The sequence below is a fragment of the Xylocopa sonorina genome, chromosome 11 (genome assembly GCF_050948175.1).
Source record: "Xylocopa sonorina isolate GNS202 chromosome 11, iyXylSono1_principal, whole genome shotgun sequence".
NCBI lineage: Eukaryota > Metazoa > Arthropoda > Insecta > Hymenoptera > Apidae > Xylocopa > Xylocopa sonorina.
The window spans coordinates 2,276,861-2,301,431 of record NC_135203.1 but is presented as its reverse complement, the minus strand read 5'-3'; the positions used below and the strand labels follow the sequence as shown (position 1 = coordinate 2,301,431).

The following is a 24,571-nucleotide window of genomic DNA, read 5'->3' as shown; positions in this document are numbered from 1 at the left end:
AGTTGTTTCTTATACTTTTGCAACACTGATCGTTATAGTATGTCTATGTGAAATACACAGAATGCTTACGACTAATTATAAATACATATTGCAACGAACAACGTACAATAATCTACGCTGATAATTAGCCTCTGAATTAAATAAGAAATTATTTTTAAGGTATCAAGTTGTGAGACATTCCTGTGCATTCGCTGATATTTACATTTTATGTTATATAAAAACAAATTTTCAGAGATGTTGATCATCGATTATAAAAAAAAATACGCGACTCGAAAATTTATTCATGTTTCGACAATGTTGTTCGCCGTACATTACGGATGATTTTTAATCATCGTAATGTCCACAATTACAGTACGTTCTTCTGAAGATCACAAACAATATACTTCTTTAAATAACAGTACAAATTAGAAAATCATTAGTATTCTAATGGGGCAAGAAGTTACGCATGGCACGCTAAAGGAAACGTAGCACGTTAATTATTATAAATATTTAAATGATTGCAAGTGTACTTAAACGTGTCTAGACGAGAACGAACTCGTGAAATTAAAGCGTTACTTAAAATTACGTAAATCACAATGTAAATTCCGCCCACATTGCCGCTTTATAATTTGCACAGAACCTTTAAACGTCTATGCATTATATTATATTTATATAGATTTGTTCGTACGAACAACATGGCACTCGATGCAAAACTAATTTATCATACAGAAAATTCGAGACTGATCTTTTTTGAGTTCTACGTCGCAATGTTCATTCTTCTTTCGCGAGGACCGTGTAATAGAAAACTCAAGATTTTATACTGTTCGAAAATATTTCGTAGGGAAAGTGAAACGAAGTAATATGGCGAATAATTTACTGCATTGTTTTTGCAATTACTGTGTTTGCATTTTAGTCTAGCAATTGCAAACATTTATACTAAACGAGAAAACACCGTGCGTCACGCAAGTGCGCGCATTTTTTTCAAAAACACTTACTACTGGGTTTATCATGAACAATAATTGAAATAGTCTACTTTCTCTCTCTCACTCTTTCCCACGCGCACTTTAAACAACTTCGCACAAGGATTGTTCGTTTTACAAAAGTTGGGCAGTCTTGAATATTTAAAAAGCCTCTTTTTTATCGAATTTGATCGTAATATCGCAAGAGCTTGAAGGAAACTTGTTTTTCTGTTAATCTTTGGTATTCGTATAGGCAGATATACGTAGTGCAATGGTAATTGCCAGTTAATTGGTATTATTAAAAAGGTCGGAGTTTCGTCTAAGTAGTGGTAAGCGTTTCGAGAATATCTTGGGGACTCTTATTTAATCTGCGGAAATTCTCCCAATGTTCTTTGGGTACAGTCCATTTTAGAAATATTTCTAGATTCTTGGTGAGAATTTCGAGTTCAGAAAGACCGTTGCTCGTGACGGGATCCTTGCCGGCAGATATTAACGAATCGTGGAGGACCTCGTCGATCAGTCGTTTACCAAAACCTAATTCGTCAAGCCGTTCTTGTTTACTAATCCTCTTAAGGAGTACAGCAAGTAACAACCTCATCCTTTCAACGGTCATTACCTTGAATTTGGAGGGTGATTGCACAGATTTGTCGGCAAAGGCAGCATGTTCGCCGGCAAGCAACGGCACCGTTGTCTGCTGTAGGGTCCTTGAAATCGACGCCGGCATCACCGTGCCCGGCATCGAGTCCAAACTCTGGATATTCGAAACGTCTAGCTCGTTTTCGAGTTCTGGATGACAAGTTTTCTCGTGACACTCGAGATCGTTTTTAATCCTGAAAAAGCTCTTGCACTTTTTGCAAGCATACGGTTCGTTCCTTCCATGTATACATTTCATGTGCTTCTTCCAATGGGGTAGCTGAGTGAAACCAGCATTGCATTCGGCGCACTTGAACGGCCTTTCGCCGGTGTGTCTTCTCGTGTGAAGCTTCAATGCTGTTGAATGCGCGAATGCCTGCCAGCAGACCAAACATCTGAACGGTCTCTGTCCCGAGTGTGTTCTTTGATGAACAGTCAGCTGAGATTTTTGAGCAAACCTTTGGCCACACGTAGCACAACCGTGCGGCCGATCACGCGCGTGCGTCCTCATGTGCTGAGGTAAATGACCTTTGAACGTTTTGTTACAGATCACACAGAGAAACGATTTCACGTCCTTGTGGAGACATTCGAGATGCTTCTTTAGCGCGTCTCGTCGAACGAACGCGCGGCCACAAATTTCGCATTTGTGATCTTTTTGGCCGTTGTGCCGTTTTACATGCAACGTTAGATTAGCAGCACAGGTGAAAGTACCGGAACACAGGCCACAACGATATGGCTTTACCTGAGTGTGCGTATGCCGATGCTGCACGAGTTGCCCTCCTCTGGCAAAAGTCTTATCGCACTCTGGACACTTGTACGGCTTGAAGCCGGTGTGAGTTCTCACGTGCAGTTTCAACCTTTCCTTTAGCGGGAATTCCTTCCCGCACTCGTTGCACTTGAAAAGCGGCCCAGCTCCGTGTACGACCTTGTAATGATTACGAAGACCACCGCTACCTTTAAATCTCGCTTCGCACACTACGCAACAATACTTCTTTTGTTGGTTCTTTTGCTCGGTTTCGAGATCGTGCACAATAATACTACTTTCCTCGTCTTCTCGTCCATCTTCGCTACCACTCACGGTTTCTTTCCTCGAGCAGGACGATAACGAGGTCGTTGATAACGATGTCGTCGACGACGACGACGACGACGATGATGATGATGATGACAATGACGATGATGATGAGGATGTTGACGATGACGATGATGATGAGGATGATGACGACAGCAACGACGACGGCAACGACGGTAACGATGACGAAGGTGAAGTTGAAGATGATGGCGATGACGATGACGATAATGATAACAGCGACGATGATTCAACGACTACGACCATGTTATCAGAAATTTCTGGTCCTAACAAAGGATTCGTATGGTTCTCTCCGATTTTGTATCGATTCGAGCCCATCGAATTGTTGTTCTCGCTGTCAATGAGATAATTCATGGTTCGGATGTTCACCTTTGACTCCTTTATCGAATTCTCGAGCATAGATCTCGAGTTTACCAGTCTTGCATCGAATACGTAGTTTTCTTCGATGACAACAGTGGTAAGTTGTTTATCCGCCTCGTCGATATCACTTCCGTTCGCCATTCCGGAAGAAATCGCCATCTGCTCAAACAACGCGCCATCGGTATTCTTTGAGTAACCTTCGTTTCCATAAGTCTCCTCTGCGTTCTCCGCGATTGTATTTCGTCTTTGTTCCTCATCTATTATCTCACGACGAAATACATAAATTTCATCATTCAAATGATTACTTTTATCCAAATCGAAATAAATCATCGGCTCTACCTGTTCGTTATACTCCGACAAGTAATTTCTTTTATCATCTCCGAGGTAGGTATTTTGTCTAATCTTTGGCTGATACTTCGACTCTACATCCTCGATATTGTCCTGTCCTCCTATCATATCAAGAACCGTTCTTTGCTTCAGTGATTTCGCTCCGCAACTGATTATCGATTTAGCATCAACGAGTTTCTGTTTTCTAACTTCTGTCCTCGACCCGATGAATTTACTATCACCGCTCTTCTTATTCCCCTCCACATGTTTCTTGGACACGTGGATCCTCTCCTCTCTCCTCTTTCGTACTTTATCATTCCGCCAATGTTTGCCATTGTTCTGCTTCTCCTGGCCGCCACTCTGCTCGTCGACTTTTTTACAAAAAGACAAATTTCGCGAGCAAAGTTGAGGCTCGTCATCGTTACAGTTATCAACAGTAGTGAAACTTTGGAGTATTTTTAAAGCATCGGTTGTGTCAGCGTTTTTTAAAATACCATTTTCCCTAATTTGCGATTGCTTTACTGGCAACAACTCTGTCAATTGAACTTCTTCCTGTTGTAATTGTTCGCTTCCAACTACTTGACTTAAGATGGTCTGTTGCATATCGACCGTGGTCATTTAACTCTTACTTTTCAGTATTCCCGCTTCTCTTTTAACTTGTGAGAGACTTCAATGCTCGGTGTCGTATGTCGAATATCGTATATACAGTGAGCTTGAAACCGTTAGCGGAAAGTTTTTGACTTATTTTTTGTGGGAACGGCTCGGAACTAGAGAAGCAAGGAAGCATACGCGTGCGTTCGTTAAGTAACTACAGTCAGTTATCGCATCCTTATCGTTTCGATATTCCCTCTCCTCTACCTCCGCTTTCCTCTTTTGCTTACGTCTTTCTTTCCCTCCTTCTCGCTCCTTTTCTCTCTCTCTCTCTCTCTCTCTCTCTCTCTCTCTTCTCTACTCCTCCGTTTTCCCTTCTTTATAGAGTCTACGTCATTAATTTTTAATCGCCGCTTCAAACTTTAAACAAGTTGTTCTCAATCTTGCTTAAAGTACGGATCGTGATAACTGTTGCAATCGTCGTTTCCCAACCGCAATCTTTATCGAAATAAAGAGAACAAAAGAATCGATGAACGAAATAAAGACAGTTGAACGCATACATTCCTCTTTGTGACTTGCAATTTCAATACACGTTTATCGTTACCAACTTCCCTTTGTGCGTGCGTTAGCTTTTTATAAATACGCGTTTAGTTGGTGCGCGCATTGGAATCACCAAGATGGTAAGTGTTTGGAAGAACACTGGGAAAAGTATAACGAAGCTAAAAGCAGTGGATAAAGGGAAGCGGTTCCAAGTCAGTCGCCGACCAAAAGAACTTAAGCAAGAAAGTCGGTCAGAGTATGTAGAATACGTGGATACACGGAGCATTTACTTTTGATCGACGAAACGATCCAACGATTCGTACAGAAAGGAATAGTCAGTTACGAAATAACCACAGCGGCCATGCAAGGAAACGACGATGAAACGACAGGGTTGTTACTCGTCGATGCTAGTCGCCGCGACGATCGACTGACTGGCTCTTCCTCGCGGTGATACGCTGCTTCTACGACGGCGATTGCGCGCCTTTTTCCACGCAAGCGCAATTAGTGTTCGGTCGATATCCGTCTGAATTTTACTCCTCCGCCCATCTAAACACCCTCTCCGCCCTGCTTCAAAGTTTCCATATTTCTATCGTTCTTCCAAGCAATTCTCCTTCGATTCTTTCCGAATTGTTTGATGAAATATTTTTTCTTGCTTTCCTGCCACTCGATTAGTCGCCAATACAGCTTTCCTTTCGGTAACTGCCATTATCTCTGCCTCTTCCTCAATTTGTTCCTTTCCTCTCCACGAGTTTGTTATTTATCAGAAGACATACACCTTTAAATTCACTTGTAAAAAATTCACAACAATTGCTTCTTCTTTCAACATTAATTACGGAAACACTGCCTATTACAAGTCGTCACAACGATACCGGTCATTACCTCTTTACTTTTCTTTCAAGAGATCAGTCCAGTATCGTTTACCGAACGTTACTATTCTCTTCGATAACGACACAACTACGATTAAAGTACTAATAGGATTGATCGTGCGCGTTTGCACACATTCCGTCGTCTCGTTACAATTTTAATAAGATATTCGATCAACGATTTCTTTGGTAACGCGATTCCCTTTGGCAATCAATTTTAACGGGAACAATCGAAAGCTTATCATTACTTTATTTTGTTCAAATTACCTGTGATCGATCCACGGTTTTCCAGAAACACGATTCTCCTTCTTGCGAAATCTCGAAGGCGAGATCACGATCAAATTCGTGACTCGATCTGCATTATCCTGTTTTTACATTTACACTTGCAGTTTCTTGGATTGATTACATGATCTTTTCTTATCTCGCGCCATAAATTTCTCTTTGAGGAATGAGTCTTCCTTTTTTGACTAGATTGTGTGTGCAGTAGTTTCCCGCGAATAAAAATACCATTGGGTTATCCCCAATTTCATAGCTGCTTACTTCTTTTGTCGCCGTTGTGTAGATACATATATATACATATATATACATATATATACATATATATGTATGTATATGTATGTACGTACATATGCGTAAATTAATATGGAATTCAGTTCCGTCTCTATTAGTAAATGGTGTTAGTAGTTTTAGGCCTCTCCCGTTGAAATTGTTTCCATGGTTAGAGCGAAAAGCGAAGAACCCACCACCATCTGAAAGAAATCAAGAGAAATACCGCGGGTATTTCTTTGCCACCTTTAATCTACTGACATTATCGCCATTTGAAACAAACTTAGTTATTCTAGTTATCTAATCGAAACATTTCGAACGATAGAACTTGTGATTCGATCGTAACTCCATGCGTACATTGGCTTACAAACGATAGTTACATATGTACAATCTATCACCTGCTACGTGTTGTACGTCAACTGTGCGCTGATCATCATTTGCGATTTAAATAAAAGAATCGACAGGCAATAGCTCAGATTATAAACGGCACAATAAATTCACGGATCGTAAATCCCTTTTGTCGGGAAACAAGTAATCGCGTATGTTTAACGAGAGTACTGATTGGGTAAAGAGATAGAAAGAGTTGGTCTTGCATATTAAATCGAAAGTGAGTCGAACCTAGTTTACGTTTGTGTCTCTTACTTAGATTAAGCTTGCAATCTCTCGCAAGCATACAAACACTAGTTTTCGCATGCGTTTGTCCATGAATATTCCCGCCTATATAGAGACGCCCGGTATAGAACTCGTGCTCTTGTTTCATCGCTATGTGACACACGTTTGTGCGCCGCATTGAACTTCCCAGTCTGGAAAGAGAGATGGTTCGTACTTACGTACGTATCGCGTGATTTCGTCGCTCGGCCAGCACGAATTACTAACTAGTTTAAGCCATACCCTGGCGATTGGATCTCCAAGTGTGTTCGAAATTTCGTTCAATTCCTCGTAACTACAATGGTTTTTACTCACCAAGAACAACGAGGCTTATAATTTCAGCTATCACGGCAAAAAAGAGGCTTCTTCACGAAGCGTCCGCTCAACCCTATCCTTATATCGCCATCTTCGAATCACGTTCGACTCTGTCGATGAAATTCACAAGAGTCGAGTAGAGGGGCGAAACAATTCTATTAAAATGCTGCATCACATTTTCCCGACAGATGGCGCGCAAAACTTGAGTAAATTCGTATAAATGTCCGAATTTAAATGCGTGAATACGTACATAACTCGTGCGTACGCATAATTAACATTATTATTATTAGTTTCTGTGAATAAGAATTCCAGTATACACGTTTGTGTGTGTATGCGTGTTATGCACGCGCGCGCGCGCGCGCGTGTGTGTGTGTGTTTCACGTATGGGTCAATACGAAATAAAATCATAAATATTGATAGCAAATGAATTTGTAGCAAATTACGATAACGAGAGACAGAAAGAAAAATTAAAATACCTTCTAAATTGTACTAAATAGAATGATATTTGCATTTGAGTATACTTTGATATTTTTATACTTTTTATGAGCATTGCTGTTTCTACAAAATTTCACTTATTTTAAAACAGTATTTTTTCAGATATAAACAAAATGGTACATCTTATACATGATGTACATGTTATACATTCCTTATACATGATCGAACGAATCACGTGGAAGGAATATTAGTGCCGTCAGTCGACATGGTAGGTTTCTCCCTACATGCCTAAAACCATATCGTAAATGCATACCTATGTACACGTATTACACGTTACACGTGCACATTCGATATCGTACAATAAAATATATTGTACACGTGCCTACGAAATGTTAACAGTGATATAAATTTGTTGGCCTATAGAACAGCATTCGTGGCCATTTTTATAAAATTTTAGTTCTATTATCAAATCACTGATTATGCAGAGTCAGTGATTTCAATGCTTTTAAAATTCCATAATAAAGAGTAACAACGTCTTGTATCTATCGATGAATATCGTGGAGGTATTTCATAACTGTATTTATACGATTTTTCATGATTATATTTTTAATTTAAACGCAATACAGTAATAAGTATAATATGTATATAAAATCAATATTATTCAAAAACCAATAGTACATAAGGCAGTCTTATTTCTTAATCATTAAACGAACTAAAGTATGAGTAATAACTATTAGTTGTAATAAAATAATGTAATGCGTATTTTTATTATGCGATTCGATTTGTTTTGAGGTGAATATATATAATTTATAAAGAGGAATTTGAAACAGCAACGGGCGCCATTGTTGTGCGCGAAAGCCGAAGGATGACGGAAACAGCCGAAGTTAAATTGTAGGAGATGACGAGGTCGAATGCGAACGCGAGTGCCAGTGCGGACGATACAGACGGAATGTGAGCAAGTGTAATGAGAGAGAGAACGTGGTGAACACGACGTATCGCTGATCCTGCTGAATTTTTACATAACTGTCAATCGAAGCGTCCTACACACTCTCTCTCTCTCTTTCTCTCTCTCTCTTCCTTTCTCTTTCTCTCTCCCTCTCTCCCTCTCCCTTTCTCTCTCTCTCTCTCTCTCTATCTCTCTCTTTGTTGAAAAAGTTCAACTATGCTGAAGCGATGATTTGTGAGTGACGCGCCTACTAGGATCATCACATCTTTTCTATCTGTATCTTTAAGCTTCTTTTGTCGCCATTCTTTCGTTTCGTTCGGTTTGCTACTCTCGCCGAGCCGCCGTTGGCCAGGGTCGTAGTTACACCGTGTGTGCTCCAATATATCGCGTGTTTCCTCACGTGAACGACGATAACGACGTTGACTTTGACGATTTTCGCGACGTCGACAACGTCGATGGTGACAATGCGACCACTGACATTTCATTTCTGATCGACTGTGTCGCGTGTGTATACCACCAGTTGCGTATTGCGTAACTACGATTTTACGACTACCGCCACCGTCATCCGATTCAATACAGGTTTCGCATTCGGAGATTGGACACCTCGTATTCACCAATTATTCGTGAAATTGGACGCGATTCAGCCAATCAGCCACTGCAAACGGTAAGTGTTGCCACGATTTTCATGGCGATCATCGCATCAATTTTATATTCTCGTTTAACCTTTTCGAATATGATTATCTAACCGCGCAATCATGTTGTCTTATAAATTATCCATTATTAGATATCTGACGGAAACTACGTGTTCTTTATCCACCTAGACGTCAAATCCCGGACGACAGTCTTCCATCTACCAACATTTCTACTAATGTACTTTTCTACGTGTCCCGATGCGAACTGCACACGAAGTAAATATATTTGAAAATTAATTTTGACATTTTATTACGATACAGACGTGCGAGAGAGATATTTCGTCATTAAATCGCGCGTGTATACATTATTTTAAATCAAAGAAGAGTGGAGTTTATAATTTTACGTTTAATTTATTTACCTTTTACTAACCGGTAAGCAGAATTCGTATAAAATGGAATAAGCCGCGTAAAAATTATTCCCTTGATTTTTCATACTCATTGCAAAGTATGCAAAGATAACATCAAGGAAAAAGTTATACGTACATGTATATAGGAAAATTGCGTCGTAGAACAACTTGCACAATTTACAAGCGTCAACGTGTATCATCAAACTTGGAGTAAACGGAGCTGCGACTATAATATATCCAGTAATTAAGTGTACAACGTTTAGCGATTTCGTTCACGCGAAACTATTTATCGATAAATCTGTTTTCATTCTTTAGATGGTTCTTTAGTACGACGTGGTTTTTTGAGCATACATGAGAATGGATAGTAAAGTTAATTGACACCAAAGTAGCGAGCATGCTTGTAAGGCTTAGACATTCAAGGAAAATAATGTGCGAATCTTAATGATAGCGACTTCATGGGATTATTGATTCGTTCAAAAAACTATCGCACCAGCCAAACATAAATGATCGATTTTTGCTCATAACTTAAATTCGATCTAGATCGATCAAAAAAGGAGAGCTCTGTGTCTAATTTAATTTGGAAAACATGATTGAACTCAATCGGCTTCTCTCTTTGAACGTCTTGTTGACATTTTAGTTAGAGCGCATTCAGTCATGTCAATCCGTTAACGATGCCCTCAACTTATTTGTTTTATAAACAGAAATAAGAATGCTCGTTTAATCGTGCCATTTACGTTTCGAGCCGTCCGGCGAGGATGCTGAAAAAATGACAAATTTTACTGTTTTCCTTCCGGTTCTCTCGTCAAACATAAAATCAAATTGGCTTGTTAAATGGCTCGATGATCGAACTTGAACGTTCGTAAATTACTGATTACGCAATAATATTGTGCGTGTATACGAATCTCTATTCGTCTAATTTTACTATATACTATAACGGAACATGCTTAAAAAGGATAATAATTAAATTTATCAATTGGATTATATCAATTGCCATTGTTAAAAAATCAACGTTCTCGTCAATAATTTTTTAGCGATTGTAATATTAACTGTATCTCGATGTGATTATAGCTTTATATAAATATTTACGATACAGGTAGCATAGAATTATGCAATTCCAGGAGATGTCGATTAACGATTGAGAGTCACTGTTTGTTTGAGCTTCATTAATCTGAACACGGTTCAAGCTTGAGGGCTGTATCTTGTCTACGTGTATCCGGTGTGTATCGCACCCTTTTTTGCACCACACGTGTATTGTACATAAGTGCATTTGGATAAGAGTGCACGACCGCGCATCTGTTAACGAGGACCACCGACTCATCCCGTTCCAATTCGTTACATGTCTGTTTTGAATTATTTATACCATCGATTGTATTTTTTATTCCATCTTCTCACTCTCATCTACCTTGGTCACATCTTTTACGTATTCTTTTTGCAGTTTCCACTCTTATTTTTCTTTTCGGAAAACCCTATCTTCTTAAAGACGTCATTGCAACAGTATAACGTAACTGACAAACGAATTCGTGCAATAAACAGATCTATATCGGATAGAAAATGGATTTACTTTAAATAATGGTCTTAACTATCTTTAATCACACGTTGGTCGTGCCGATTTTGTACATTCAGTATGAAAATTACAATTTCTCATAATTACGTTCAATCAAGGAGTCATTGTACAGCATTATTACTAGAGTTAAGATTATGAATTCAATTTCCTACGTTTATTCCATATAAATATGTATGCACGTTATATTTAAAGGAGAAAGAAATAGATGACATAAGGTATACATGGTGAGATGTACAATTCTTTCAACACTTTCACCACCCTCTTATGTCAAGAACTAAATTGACTTAAAGCACTCTTAAGGCTAGTAGAGGGTGTTAACCTTTTGCCCTCCCGCTAGTTCACCTGTAACTAGCGAGGGGTCTGTGAGTATCTAGACTTAACGTAACGTTTGAATAGATGCGAACGGCGCTCGAGCTCGGTCAAGCTTTCGAACGGACGACAAAACTCGTCGTTAAACACGAGCAACTCAAGACAACATGATCGAGCTTTTAAAACTTCCGAGTATCCGCGCGATTACGATAGCCATTGGTATAAAAATCGGTAAGGGACGGGGAAGTAACCTCGATCAGTGAGAGTTGCGTAACGTAAAGGGACAGCGTAGATAATCGTCTCACAAGATTGTAAACTTTGAACGTGTTCGAGTGTTTTAGAAACATTCGAGTTCTGTCCTGCACGAGTTTATGAAAATTTGTTCGAACGTAGTGTTACTCGTAAAAGTCCGAACAGATTTGAACCGGACGTTGGCTTATTACTATTTATTATAGCTACAACGGGCCAGTTAATGATACATAATTTCATATAATTCTAATCTATTGATATCTACGTGTGTAATTTCTTTCCACTTTAAAAATACTCGCTTAGAGAATTATATTGATAGCATCGACGTGACAATATTCGATGTCTATGATTACGTTATATGTATCACATTACAAACGGCACGCAATCCAATTTGCGTACGTTTCGTGCATATTCCGTTAATGCGACATTGCTAGTACATGCACCCAAATAAACTTGTTCGCACATGTAACATATATTTGCCGTGCTTCTATGCACATACACATTGTTCGAGTGTCTGCGTTTATGTTCTGTAACGCGTTAGATATTCACGTATGCGCTTAATAGGATACGTGTATCACGGAAATCAGACAATTTGGTTCAAGTTTGTAAATTAACTCGAAGCGGAATACTAAACATTTTTCAGACCACGCGCACAGCTTGTGATACAATTTCCTCGCCTTGCAAAGTGGTTCGTGGGGGTAAAATATTTAAAGAACAATGAATGTTACCGCAACGTTGTTACATACAACGAACACAGACTACTCTGAAGATACTGCTGATCTCAGTACAACGATATTTACTTACGCAAACGTGTATGTATGTATGCATTTTTAGGTGCAGGAATAAAGGAGCATAACCGTAGCCTATCGCTCTGTCAAATGACTTGTTATCGATTCGTAGAGATTACGCAATGCGTATACAGAATCCCGGATAGATACGTACAGTTAATTGTATTGAAAGAAGAATGGGTTCTGTTGGAACGAAGCGATCTGTACTTGGAGTTGGTCGAAGCCTCGTAACGGGACGGAAGAGCGTGTCGTTTCGTAAAAATCGAGGGGAAAAGGAAAGAAGGAAAGAAACGGCGGTAACGGATAGCCGCGTGTCATTTTTCTTTCGTTTTGCCGTGGGACTTTCAATTTCGGTCGATCGGTAAGCAGGTTCATATGAAAGTGACGAGAGAAGACGAGAAAACTGAAGAAAAAGAGGAAAGAGAGAGTACACCCGGGTGAGACTAAAAGCGATGTAAATGAAAAAAGAAGGATGGAAGGGTAGAGCTCACTTTCCGCGAATCCATCGGGGGGACTGACTCTCGTCCTCTGTTGCATAACGATTCCACCCCGTTCGAATACATCTTCGAGAGATGCGACTTGAGAGTCACTGGACCGCGTACCGGTTGTTCCACTCGTGGAATGCGGGCTAGCTTGTGTACGTGGTGCACGTGCATACGACGTTCACGTCCGCGTCCGCGTTCGTATCCGCATCCTAGCGATATTCCTTCCAACCTATAGATACACTTGCGTGGTGCATCCAGAGAGTAGATGCTCGCGACTACGCATCTCCTCGATGTTGCTACCATTTCGATAAACTGCCCGGGGAAAATATAGCCTTTGGAAGCCTTGCCCCGTTATTTAGTTCAGAAGCAGCCCGGGAATCGGCGAGGCTGTTGTTTCGCATCGGAGTTGAATGACGTCGTCAAAGTATTCCGATCAAAGTGCGCTTATGCGTATACAATACCGTACAAATATATCTATACAAGTCGGCTGCATAATTTGCGGCCGATAAGTGTACGTGGAAAAGAAATGCGCGAGTTCGTCGCGTCGGGTAACGAATATACGAGAACACATTTATAAACAATCGGAGGAAGTCGTAGCGCATAAATATGTAAAAAGTCTGTTGGTTGCAGGCTTGCCGGGCGACTTGTATGTAAATTCAACCTACCGGTTCTACGTATAAAGTTATACATTGGGTATATATTTTACCGTGCGAGAGCACACGGTGTCGTATACGTTTTATTTTTTCCCTTCTTTCTCTTCTTCAAAGTCACCAGAAAAGAAAGGGAAATAGAAGAGACCGAGAAGGGGGGAAAGACAGGAGAGAAAGACGGGGCAAGAATCGACAGGACGAGGCTTCCTCGACTTAACGGGGGCATAAAACGAGATTAATGCCGCTGCGATTTGCTATCATATCCAGAAAAACGTGCTCTCGTACTTTCTCTATTTTAAATAACCGCCGCGACAAACTTTTCCGTCTCTCGACGATGGTGTCTATTTAAATCCCAATGTATTCGAATAACAATCGAAGTGATCCGCGCGTCGACGCGATGCTAAATCTTCTCTAAGGTGCTTCATAATGCCGAGGCTAGAACGAACATACAATTTACCGTTATTCGCAATGAGTCATTCAAACTGTTTGAACTTTTCGTCGAAAGCGGTAGTAAGAACGAGACAAAAGTCTATTCCGAATTAAACGTTGTACTCCGTTTTATTTGGATCGTTGTTACCGAACTAGCTCCGGTATTAAACAATAACGGGAAAGAGGAAAAAAGACGAAGGCAAAGCAAATTTAGGTCTTAAAATTACAATTCGATTCTTCTTCGTACGTCCTAATACGATATTCTTATTTGTTACAGAAATACTGCTGCAAGCGGTTTAAGGAGGAAGAGAGTGAAACAAAGTCGAAAGCAAAATATTCGTGGAAAATGGCGGCGGGAACGAGTCAATTTGCCTGAAGGGAAATCCAAAGAAACGCAAGGAGGTAAGTGCCACAGCACACTTTTCTTCTCCGCTACAAACTAAACTAGTTGACTGAATTTAAAACTAAATGGATCGTATTTAATTCGATTAGCTGTTCGTGATTCGTATGTTCCCGATCTGGCAAATGTGTTAAACTCTTTCTAATATATCCGGTCACCATTTATCGGATTTCAGTAACTTACACTCGTGTCACCCGTTATCTAACCACGGTTATTATACGCGTTATCATCTCCCGCTTCGACGAGGGAAAAAGCTATAAATTTAATAGCCCTCGCTATAAAGAACGTACAAGCTGCTAGCTATCCTTATTTCAATATGAGTATCTAATTCAATTCGATTCTAGCAGCGAGTATAGGTAGTGGAAATACTAACCGGTGGTTTACGTGATTGCTTAAACTTGTCCCCTTTAGTCTCTTAATTGCACATTTTGTTTGCTCCCTTTCTACATCTATACATACGTAACCATTCTGAACAAATACGAGCATCGTATATTCTAATTTGAACGGTTATAGTCGGCCCCCTTTATCTCTGTTTTGTTCTACAAATCACTGTCGATATTTCTCAGTCGTAACTAGGATACTCGCGTTTTTTCTACGCTAACCTTATCGTTTCTACGATAAGTTTAAGTTTAGTTGTTTATGCGGCGAAGATAGTTGTACGTTGCGTCGGACGGGGAAAAAAACCGAACCCATAGAATCGTTCCAAATCTCCTCTCCACTGGGCTAGCAATTATTTATGTCTGCCATGCTTAGATAAAAACAAGCAAATCGATGAGCTAGAATGTCCTTTGCTCGCTTTCCCTCGATAACCTTTCCGATAAATTCTTTTTACGTATCTCGGATTCTACATACAATACATATACGTACATGTGTACATACGTACCATGCACAGGCACGTTTACCAAAAATTTAGATCCATCGACTCGCCGGTTATCGGTAGAGATCTGGAATTTAAAAAATGCTACGCTAAATGTATGTCACACGTAAACGTACATATAAATTAGACAAAAGAACAGACCTTAGCCGTTGATTCTGACGCCACGTGTATCTTAAGCCACAGCCACATATATAGCCATAACCGTAGCCGTGGCCATTGTGGTAATGCTGGTGTAGAATGTTCATGAATGGAGTAAATAAAACGGGCGCCTATTGACAAACGTAGAATATGAACGGGTATGAGAAGGGACGCAAGAAAGACGTATGCGTATTACATACGACAGAATAAACGAAAAAGCTTGCCTCCAAGTTGGCAGAAACGAATAAAAGCATTACTGTCGTTGACTGTTCTTTCATACCAAACCGTTGGTGATCGTAGCGTTTAGTATTCTATAATAAGCGGGGAATTTCATCGCACTTATCAGCTCTCGATGTACGCTCCAGTATGTCACTTATTTACTACTTTTACCAATCGGAATTTCCCCGAATCAATTAACATTTAATATCCAAATACGTACGAGATTTCGCCTCGTAACGAGGAGGAAGATTTTTTTGTTTCGATTCAAATTACAACAGACAAAAAGGCGCGCAAAAGACAAGGGTACATTTTTATCGAATCGTTGTCGCAACGCAAATATTTGGCCGTGGTTCTATTTTGCTAGAAATAGATAGAATCACTTTCAACTGGACGCCTGTTCATGTTAGTACGGATTATGTAGTAGAGCCTGGATTGCACTGGTCTCATCCGTGCATATGCAAGCACTGTCCACTGAACGATACGTTTCTGTTTCACGATTTCTCCTTTTGTTTCCTTTCCATTCCGCGCAAATAATTCCCCGGTGGATAATTTATCATTCGATTCCGTGACATGTGGAATCGAACTGACGGGATCGACAACGACGCGGAACTTTCCACTGGTCTCGCGCTGTTCTCGCTTGTCGAATCTCAAATACTACCCGCTGTTGGATAATCCATTATGCTACACCTGAATCACGATCTTTCTTATTATGCATCTGTACCATTCAAAATGGAGAGACGTGCCCGTGGAATTGCGTTTGGGCGAATCAATCAATCAATTTTTACGCTTCTGATTACGCTACTGAATACCGGCGAAAATAATGAAACTCTGGAGCTGGTTGCCGCAAACTTATATATCGTTTAACGCGAAGATAAAAATAACAAAATTTGATGACGTTGCCAGAATTCATAACAGAAATTGCAGGACGTGAATTCATGCTAGCGGTAACCAGGAATAGAATTTTAAACGACGTGAATCCACGTCAGTGGTCGCGAATGTGTTAACTGATCTAGCGGACAATATCCATCTTTATGGAGGTCATGGATCTTGGAAGTTATCAACTACGATACCCATATTGTTACGTATCTTGATCTTTGAGGGCCGATTATTCAACGAGATGATGAAACCGATAACAATAATTGGCCGTGTAATTAAATCAGTTAATTAATCGTTAGACCCACATCCTCATATGTCTGTTTGCACGTGTAAATACACGTGTACGTCGCAAGTGTATTGCGTTCGCGAGGAAAACTCGGGGGAAGAACGTACCTGCAAGATTTTCTAGAGAAAGTGGTTTAGGGTGTGAGGGGTCGTAGGGAGGAGGGAAGACACTGTTCGACTGAAAATTCTCGTTTCGCTTGGGCAAATTCGCGTAGTCATTTAGAATGTTCACGGATATCCCCGGTGGTATCACTGGTCATTAGAATACCGGCCTCGGAGAAGACGGTGATTCGAGGAAAGGCACCCGTTAATGACTACGGCCCTTTTGCACGCTTAAATAAATAACTGCGCGGCCGCATCCTAACTGTGTAATTACGTCCCCGCGTATAGCACACTCGTGCACGTACACACGCGTGGATATATGCGTGCGTAGGTACACGTAGCGCGATCGATATACGTGTACTGCGTAGTTGGCGTGCATTCTACGAGTAATCGGTGCAGAAAAGAAGGGAGGAAGAACGGATACGCAGTCCCTGGTATGCTATTTCTAAATTATACCCTCGAAAAGAGCAAGGATCATGGATAAAGAGGGTTTCGATCGGCAGAGATTCGCGCATCAGTTTTCTCACGTACTACCTATTATTGAAGCCTCTCGTGTCTCTTTTCTTTCTTAAAACAACCTGTCCAAACGCGTAATCTCAATTTTGATTTGTCGACATACCACGCGCGCGTAATTCATACACGGTTTCCTTTATTGATTCACGTATGCTTTTTTACGCATTCCCATTTCGAGTGCCTTTCTTACGCTGTTAGTAGCTCTCAATAGTTCTGGAGACCGTAAAATATATCCGGTTACAATACAGAATTAACGTTGCCACTCTTTACAGCTACTTCTTCCTCGAATCTGCAAACTCGATGATAAACGATAAAACGTTGCGAATGGAAAATCTTAGACGATTGCAAAAGGATAGGCGAGTTGACTGACATGTTATACCACGTTCTCTGGCCAACATGCGCATAGCCTCCCTAAGAAAGACCAATAATTAAGGTAATGGCTACTTTTCAAGTGGATTTCCGTGTGGCTCGATCTGCGCGGCCAGTTACCCAGGCATCCAACCTCTCCACCGATTACAGTCACGAACAGCCACGATGTTTTGCTCCATTCTCTCCCTCTTCCTTCTCCTGCTCCTCCACCCTTCTTCCTCCTCCTGTTCTTCCTCTTCCTTCTCCCCTACCGAACTCTCCATCAATCTTTCTTCTTCCCCTTTTCCTTTTCCTCGTAGTTATACATACATGCGTGTATAGAGCTAAATTCAGTACCAAATAGTGTGTGTGTTTGCATTCGGTATTTTCTTGTTAATCATGGTTCGGTATACACCTTCGTGCCTCGAGCCACGTGTAGATCATAGGAAAGAAACGATTTTCTTACGCGAATCGATGAAGTACAAGAAGTTCTGGAAGAAAAGTGTGAGAAGGAACGAAATCGTCGACAAGAACGGGGGGAAAATGTATGCAACCGGCAATTCGATAGTACAATGGGTTTAAAAAAGTATAATTTTCATTGGTAACAATAACTATGTACACCGTAGCGTGTCTTGTGGCGTGCTTTATCGTCATTGAGGTCCCAATTTTGTATGCGGTATGAGAATTCTTGTAAATGTTGTCAAAGAATGCACGCGCAACCGAGGATCGATGAAATCTAAAACATCGCTGATCGGTCAGAATGATACCGTCAGCTGTTACAAGCTGTATTGTACAGATTGTTATTTACTACACTTTGTACGTGTTATACGACGTATTTCCATATACACCTAAACTGAAATGAAAAAAAAAGAAATATATATATATATATATATATATATATATATATATATATATATATATATATATGTATATATATTCCAAGAAATTTTGCTGTTCTCTTTTTCGATTATATTCAAAAGATCTGATTTTTTATCGATTCATTTTATTTGCTACTCATCGTCCAAGAATCCTTCAGGAAATAAACAGATTTTTCATAAAAGATAACAAGGATGTTAAACGTATCAGTTATATCAGGATACGTTATGTGAACCGATCGAGATAAAGGTCATTAAAATACAGTTTGTGTAACTGGGCAGAATCTGACCGTAGCATCCCTATATTCTGATGTTTATCTTCCATTTAAAATTCTTGCCCTTTTTCTCTCTTAACCCATCGCGTGTTTGTAATTTACGTCGCGTCATTAATATCATCAAAGTATCGACAATTAATTCCGGCGGTACGTTTACCTTTCTATCAAACCCTCAGATCATTTTATCGATTGCTAATTTTTATTTCAAACTGTCAAGTACATGACAATATGAATCGACAACTTAATCTTTTCCTTGAAATAGTTAAAGTGCTGTTCTTCTAGACCCAGTTTGAATGTCTGTGCACAGCTTTCACTGTTCAATAATTGTCAAGTTAGAATCGTCGTTAAATCAGAGGTATAATCAGTTACATAGTTGTCGTATCGAAGTCTTTAAACGTGTTCGGACACTTATTAGCAAATCAAGAAACAATAACGCAATTAAACACTACGAACATAGTTGTCATCGATCGATTTAATATATCTGCGAAAACTGCAATGAAATACCTCAGAAACCTACCAAATCACGCGTCTACCTAAAAATCAATGCTGCCATCACAACTGTATTCCTTTCACTCCGTTAACAACTGCGGATGTCACTTGCCCGGAACTTTGCCCCGGATTCTGACTATGGGCAACGGCAGACTGTCGCAGCAACCCTGTTCTAAACGATACGATGCGCTATAAAGTAAAGAAAAAAAATCGTACTGTAAAGAAGATTTCGATTTTAAAAACTTCGAGAAGGGAGGGAGGAGCGGAGGAGAGGATCGAAACGAAACAAACATGTTATTTTCTCATTCGTGTTGGTAGTGGCGGCGACGGCGGCGGCGACGGCGATATCTGATCGGTACCACCCGCTTCGATTGGTCCTGCCTGGATTTTAACCCGTCCCACTAACAGAACATGGATCGCACCGATCAACCAATCGGCATTTTAACCGATAATAGCGCGCCATAATTAACGCGATTTGTTAATAAATCCAACCGAACCTCGGCTACGATTGAATGAAACATCGTCGTGGATGTTTAGTCGTAGTCGTGTATTCGATTTCGGATTGATCTTCTCACGAACGTCTCATCACGATCGAATCGCAATTGATTTTTCTGCCACGTAGGCATCGCGCATTTCTCGGGATCGAAGAAGACACGCATGTATATCGAGCTGGAAATATACCTGGATTGTAAACGCAGTACCGTGCACTGGATCTAAACGTTATTTTTAAACAGGGGAATCACACTTTCCTCTGACATCGTGTGCCTGTGCTCCTTAGACCAAATTTATAACAATAAGACGCTTATGTTACTCGTTTCGACTACGAAACTTTGTTCAAACTGCAGCTCAATAGTTCTCCGATATTATGCCACCGGTCTGGATGCTATAGGATAGAAACGGATGTATCTTTTTTCATTTCTACCAACTAGTACACCATCGAATAAGTTCGTTTTCGACATTTTCTACTTGCTCTCTTCCGTCGTTTCGAGTTTCGAGGACCACGATTCGTCTGTCTTGTAGCATACTCGCAGAAGGTAAGCTTTACACGGGAAAATGTCCGGGTGGGCGAATCATTTACGATGCGATACTCGATGCGAACCTCGTGGTGAAGTAGATTTTAGATGCCGATTAGACGAAGGGAGGACGGTGTAAAGGAACGATAGAATAGAATTGATAAAAAACGTGTTACAGATTGATGAACAGTGGGCTACGCACCACGAGAAAGCTCGCACCAGTCTCATTTCTTGGTTCGTTAGTAATCTCGTTAAACAAACGAAAGGTTAAACGCAGAATGTCATTCGAGGCAAATGACCTTAACCTTTCGAGTAAGTTAGGAGGAGAAGCTGACTAGCTGGTTGACTGGTTGACTAGCACGACTGTTCCGAGGTTTTATCGTTAACACGATTAACGTACGCAGTATAGTCCGAGACAATGCCTGCCGCTGATCTTCGATCTCTCGATCTTGTCGCTAGCTTTATTTTAACTTTGTCCCCTTAGATCACGGACCCGGATAATCAACGGAATAGTACTATCGGAAACGTAGAGTAATGGTAGCGACTTTGAGAATGTTAACAAAATCGCGTCGCTTCTCAAAAAAGGGGTCTCTTTTTTTGTTCGCTTTTATTGCAGTGTATCGCGAACTTGCTATACATTGATGACGCATCGCTTTTGCCCTTTTTTTTATCCTTAACAAAATTTAATCTTATTATAGAACGGACTGTTGGAATAAATTAGAAGGCATCTCTGTTTGTTTGTTCGCTGAACAGGATGGTGCTCGTGGTGAACGGGGTCCTGCAAGAGGACATCCCAGCAGACAGCAGATCCCTGTACGCAGCCCACCCGGTATATCGTGAAACTGCGGCACAACTTCATTCGATGCCAGCGAAATTGGTGGGTCCGATGGGTCTACTTTATGTACGCCAACGGGAGATGGCCGCTACTTTGCCACACGATAGTAAGCATAAGCTGTTCTGAATGTATCTTAATATTCTCGAACGGAGGTGTACGTTGTGTACAACCCCTATGCACGACTGGCGATATTGTAACCAACGATGAATCTAGATTCGTTCTCCGGTTTTCTTTTTCAGAAAACGTGAGCATTATCGGCTCGGATGATATGACTACCTGCATAATTGTCGTTGTGAGGCATTCCGGTAAGCCGTAGAATAAGGATTCGTGTTAGCGGTTAGTTGTGTCATGATTGCATTTACTTACACGTATAGAGAGCTATTTTGCTGGCGTGATGATCTAAAAGTAGACAACGTACGATCGAATAATTGTCTGGGGATTGAACGGTTTTATTTGCGATACGTAGGATCGGGTGCCGCGGCGTTGGCGCATCTAGATGGGGCAGGTACAGAGGACGCAGCGGCAGCGATGATCCAAAGGGTAACCGAGCTTGCTCTTGGATTTCCAGAGGGTCGTTTAGAGCTGCAGCTCGTCGGTGGTTACTCCGATCCCAGAAATTATTCCGAGGAACTGTTCTGTAATATTCTTTGTAAGTCCATCTCCTTCCCCCGTGTCGCCTTCTTTCTGGCTGTTGATAAATTTCAAACAAAAACCACTTTACGTGTTTCGATTTAGCGGCATTTCACAAGCAGCCAGTGGAAATCGATCTGACATTGTGCTGCGTGGGCGAGTTGAACACTACTGTAAGAGGTGGCATTCATTGGCCGGTAATATATGGTATCGGTTTGAACGTTAAAACAGGCGAGATTTTCCCTGCAACCTTTCCCGATAAAGGGCCGGACCAGGCGTTAAGGTGTGCTAGACATTTAACAGGAGGTCAACAGGTGCGTATGCTCTTAAATTGTATGTGATTGAAATTTAGATTGTTGATAGTACGCAGTCCACAAACTTTTGATATTATTTGAATAATTCTAAGCAATAGTAATATATATGCATGTACACGAATAGGATTTCTTTTCCTACTATTTCTCAGATGTATCTCATCATTACATATCTCATGATAATACTCTTTTATTGAATAGGTTCTGGATATTTACGACTGCACGCTTGGATTACTTAGAATTGGTCCGTTCAACTATGATCCTCTGAGAGGGGTTGATCTTTGGCTCGCCCAATCGGATCAATTTATTTTGCAACATCTTTCTACTGCACCAGAAGTAGAACTTCCACATTTTGTATCACAGGTAACGCAATGGAATAAATGCACGTAAGGTGGAACCGTTGGCGCTTAAACAGAATCAATATCTCGCTCTAATATCTAATTGATTTTATTCACGTTTGTTGAACCGATCTGCTTTAGGTGCGGGCAACGCTCAAGTATATTCAAGACAATCAATTTCCAGCTGTCACCGTTTTCCGGGATAACAGACCTCATTATTACCGCCGGGACGAAGCTACCGGTGTGTGGCAACCCATACGGTATTAATACTAAATAAATTTGAGATTTTGCTTGAAAGAAAATATGACATCGCGTGGCGATTCTCAAAATCTTACCAGTGACACGAGATCCAAAAATGAACCAATATCGACGAGAAATTACCGTAATAAAGCAGGCATATGATATGATGTACGAACAAGGTGATTACACCTTATACTTCTTGTCTTACTTGGTATCGTTCATGATCTTTTCGTGAAGTTCAACAACAAAGTATCAATGGCGATACAAGGCAAACATAAGCACGCGCTTATAATTTGTTGTACAAGTTTCCTTCCGATGTGTAACTTTGTTACAATATTTGATTGTTGTCACGTGTAACGATGAGACAAGCAATGACAAATTTGGTGATATTCAAGATTGATTTTAAAACATAATGATGCTAAAATGTTTAAACATTTCTTTATTAGAATAATACCTATTTCGAACGAGCATATACATATATATATACACATTATAATTAAAAGCCGTAGCACAACAATTGTACTCCTCAACGGTTGTTAACTTTTATTTTTTCAACATTTTACTTTTTCGTTGAGAACATTTTCGTGTTAGATATACGAATCGTGATTCCAAAAGTTTAAGTTAGAGGCGCTTTCGCATACCTTTCCTTTATTACTTTTTCCTTCTTTTAGCGAACTTAATGGCAGTTTCAATTCTGAAAACAACAGTTTATCGTTGAAATTAAAATATTCTGAAACAATTTATTCATACCCACGACTTGTACACAATTTTTCCCTTCTTTCTTTTCTCTTCTCCGTAACATAACAAAATTTGCGTATTGAACGCACAGACACGCACATTCCGTATTTGCCATGAAAGAAAGGAAAATTAGAAAAATTGGTCATCGTTATAAATAACTATATCATGATAACATACGAACTTTGCAAGGAAAGAGAAAACTTTGTTAGAAACAATTAAATAAATAGAAGCGGTAAATAAAAGTAAAAAATAACGAAAGGAAGGACAAAAAGAATAGAGAAAAATATGTATCACATTTTATCACTCAACTGAGCCAATTTTTCCTATTATTATTATTATTATTATTATTATTATTATTATTATTATTATTATTATTAATATCATCATCATCATTATTATCATCATCATACTTCATCGTCATCGTCGTCATTACCATCATTATCACCATCATCATCGTCATCATTGCCATCATTATCACCATCATCATCATCATCATCATCACCATCATCATCATCAACAACACTATTATTATTATTACTTTTATTATTAGTAGTAGTACTAGTTTACTGTTACTATTATGAATATTATTATTATTACTATTATTATTATTATTACTATTGTTGTTATTATTATTATTATTATTACTATTATTATTATTATTATTATTACTATTATTATTATTATTATTATTACTACTACTACTATTACTATTGTTATTATTATTATTATTATTATTATTATTATTATTATTATTATTGTCATTGACTTCATCAAAAAATCCCAAAAATTTATACATAGTAAGAATGTGAAATAAAATTCGAACAACACGTTGTTCAAATAATTTTGTTACGAATGCTCTTGGAAATCGGAGCAATTTAAAATATAGAGATTGTTAGTTATATATTGAACAGAAAATAAATGAAAACATTACGCTTATCCTTAGCCGTGGTGTGTTGTTATAACTGAGTAAGAAGATGATACGTTTTAATAAGAAGGAAACGAAACGATCATCGTCATTTTCTATTGTTCTAGTGATAGCGCAATATTAATTGTAAAAAAATTTTAATGAAGTCAGAAAGGTATATTTTTTACTATGTCATACAAACAGCGGCAAGAAGCATTTGTTACAATAATATAACATTAATGGTACCGTTAATGTAATTAATGTTGATGTCAGTTACAATGTATAGCGAAAAATCGTCTGGTACTTGATAAAGAGAACTATGTATGTAAGGGCTAATTCAGACGTTGCGGTTTCTGACCGTGTCGATAATTTCGTCGAATTCAGTATCAATTGTACGTATCATGTAAATGATTGCACACAAAA

The 24,571-nt window shown here is 39.6% G+C and overlaps 4 protein-coding genes across 5 annotated transcripts; 1 reads left to right on the top strand and 3 right to left on the bottom strand.

The window, feature by feature from the left end:
• Window positions 1-849: 849 nt before the first annotated feature.
• LOC143428728 (uncharacterized) lies at window positions 850-4,763 on the bottom strand. Its single transcript, XM_076903791.1, has 2 exons — window positions 4,298-4,763; window positions 850-4,264 (listed from the first exon to the last, which is right to left on the bottom strand). The coding sequence occupies exon 2, from the start codon at window positions 3,961-3,963 to the stop codon at window positions 1,258-1,260; it is 2,706 nt and encodes a 901-aa protein (XP_076759906.1). The 5' UTR covers window positions 3,964-4,264; window positions 4,298-4,763; the 3' UTR covers window positions 850-1,257.
• Window positions 4,764-5,688: 925 nt separating this feature from the next.
• LOC143429266 (uncharacterized) lies at window positions 5,689-17,784 on the bottom strand. The gene is made up of 4 exons (XM_076904796.1): window positions 17,642-17,784; window positions 17,523-17,563; window positions 6,716-6,862; window positions 5,689-6,088 (listed from the first exon to the last, which is right to left on the bottom strand). Exons 1-4 carry the CDS (start codon window positions 17,782-17,784, stop codon window positions 5,757-5,759), a joined length of 663 nt encoding a protein of 220 aa, XP_076760911.1. The 3' UTR covers window positions 5,689-5,756.
• Window positions 6,099-7,091, bottom strand: LOC143428912 (uncharacterized). The gene is made up of 4 exons (XM_076904189.1): window positions 6,849-7,091; window positions 6,376-6,688; window positions 6,253-6,311; window positions 6,099-6,177 (listed from the first exon to the last, which is right to left on the bottom strand). The coding sequence occupies exons 2-4, from the start codon at window positions 6,673-6,675 to the stop codon at window positions 6,099-6,101; spliced, it is 438 nt and encodes a 145-aa protein (XP_076760304.1). The 5' UTR covers window positions 6,676-6,688; window positions 6,849-7,091.
• Ntan1 (N-terminal amidohydrolase 1) lies at window positions 14,016-22,576 on the top strand. Of its 2 annotated transcripts, none has more exons than XM_076904268.1 (7): window positions 14,016-14,144; window positions 20,906-21,093; window positions 21,227-21,292; window positions 21,454-21,636; window positions 21,723-21,931; window positions 22,130-22,291; window positions 22,408-22,576. In XM_076904268.1, exons 2-7 carry the CDS (start codon window positions 20,907-20,909, stop codon window positions 22,531-22,533), a joined length of 933 nt encoding a protein of 310 aa, XP_076760383.1. In that variant the 5' UTR covers window positions 14,016-14,144; window position 20,906; the 3' UTR covers window positions 22,534-22,576. The 2 variants fall into 2 exon arrangements, with proteins under 2 accessions (XP_076760383.1, XP_076760384.1); XM_076904269.1 differs by lacking the exon at window positions 14,016-14,144 and adding an exon at window positions 19,895-20,173.
• Window positions 22,577-24,571: the final 1,995 nt, after the last annotated feature.

Excerpts from the sequence above, each read along its gene's own strand:
- LOC143428728 (XM_076903791.1), bottom strand. The coding sequence starts at position 3,963 with ATGACCACGGTCGATATGCAACAGACCATCTTAAGTCAAGTAGTTGGA.
- LOC143428912 (XM_076904189.1), bottom strand. The coding sequence starts at position 6,675 with ATGCGGCGCACAAACGTGTGTCACATAGCGATGAAACAAGAGCACGAG. Across the intron at positions 6,312-6,375 it reads TTACGATCCGTGAATTTATT|CGCACAGTTGACGTACAACA; the intron begins GTGCCGTTTATA and ends AATGATGATCAG. Across the intron at positions 6,178-6,252 it reads TACATATGTAACTATCGTTT|AATAACTAAGTTTGTTTCAA; the intron begins GTAAGCCAATGT and ends TTAGATAACTAG.
- LOC143429266 (XM_076904796.1), bottom strand. The coding sequence starts at position 17,784 with ATGGAGAGTTCGGTAGGGGAGAAGGAAGAGGAAGAACAGGAGGAGGAA. Across the intron at positions 17,564-17,641 it reads TGGAGAGGTTGGATGCCTGG|GGAGGCTATGCGCATGTTGG; the intron begins GTAACTGGCCGC and ends GGTCTTTCTTAG. Across the intron at positions 6,089-6,715 it reads CGAAATCACGCGATACGTAC|ATGGTGGTGGGTTCTTCGCT; the intron begins GTAAGTACGAAC and ends GATTTCTTTCAG.
- Ntan1 (XM_076904268.1), top strand. The coding sequence starts at position 20,907 with ATGGTGCTCGTGGTGAACGGGGTCCTGCAAGAGGACATCCCAGCAGAC. Across the intron at positions 21,637-21,722 it reads ACTGTTCTGTAATATTCTTT|CGGCATTTCACAAGCAGCCA; the intron begins GTAAGTCCATCT and ends GTTTCGATTTAG. Across the intron at positions 21,932-22,129 it reads ATTTAACAGGAGGTCAACAG|GTTCTGGATATTTACGACTG; the intron begins GTGCGTATGCTC and ends TTTATTGAATAG.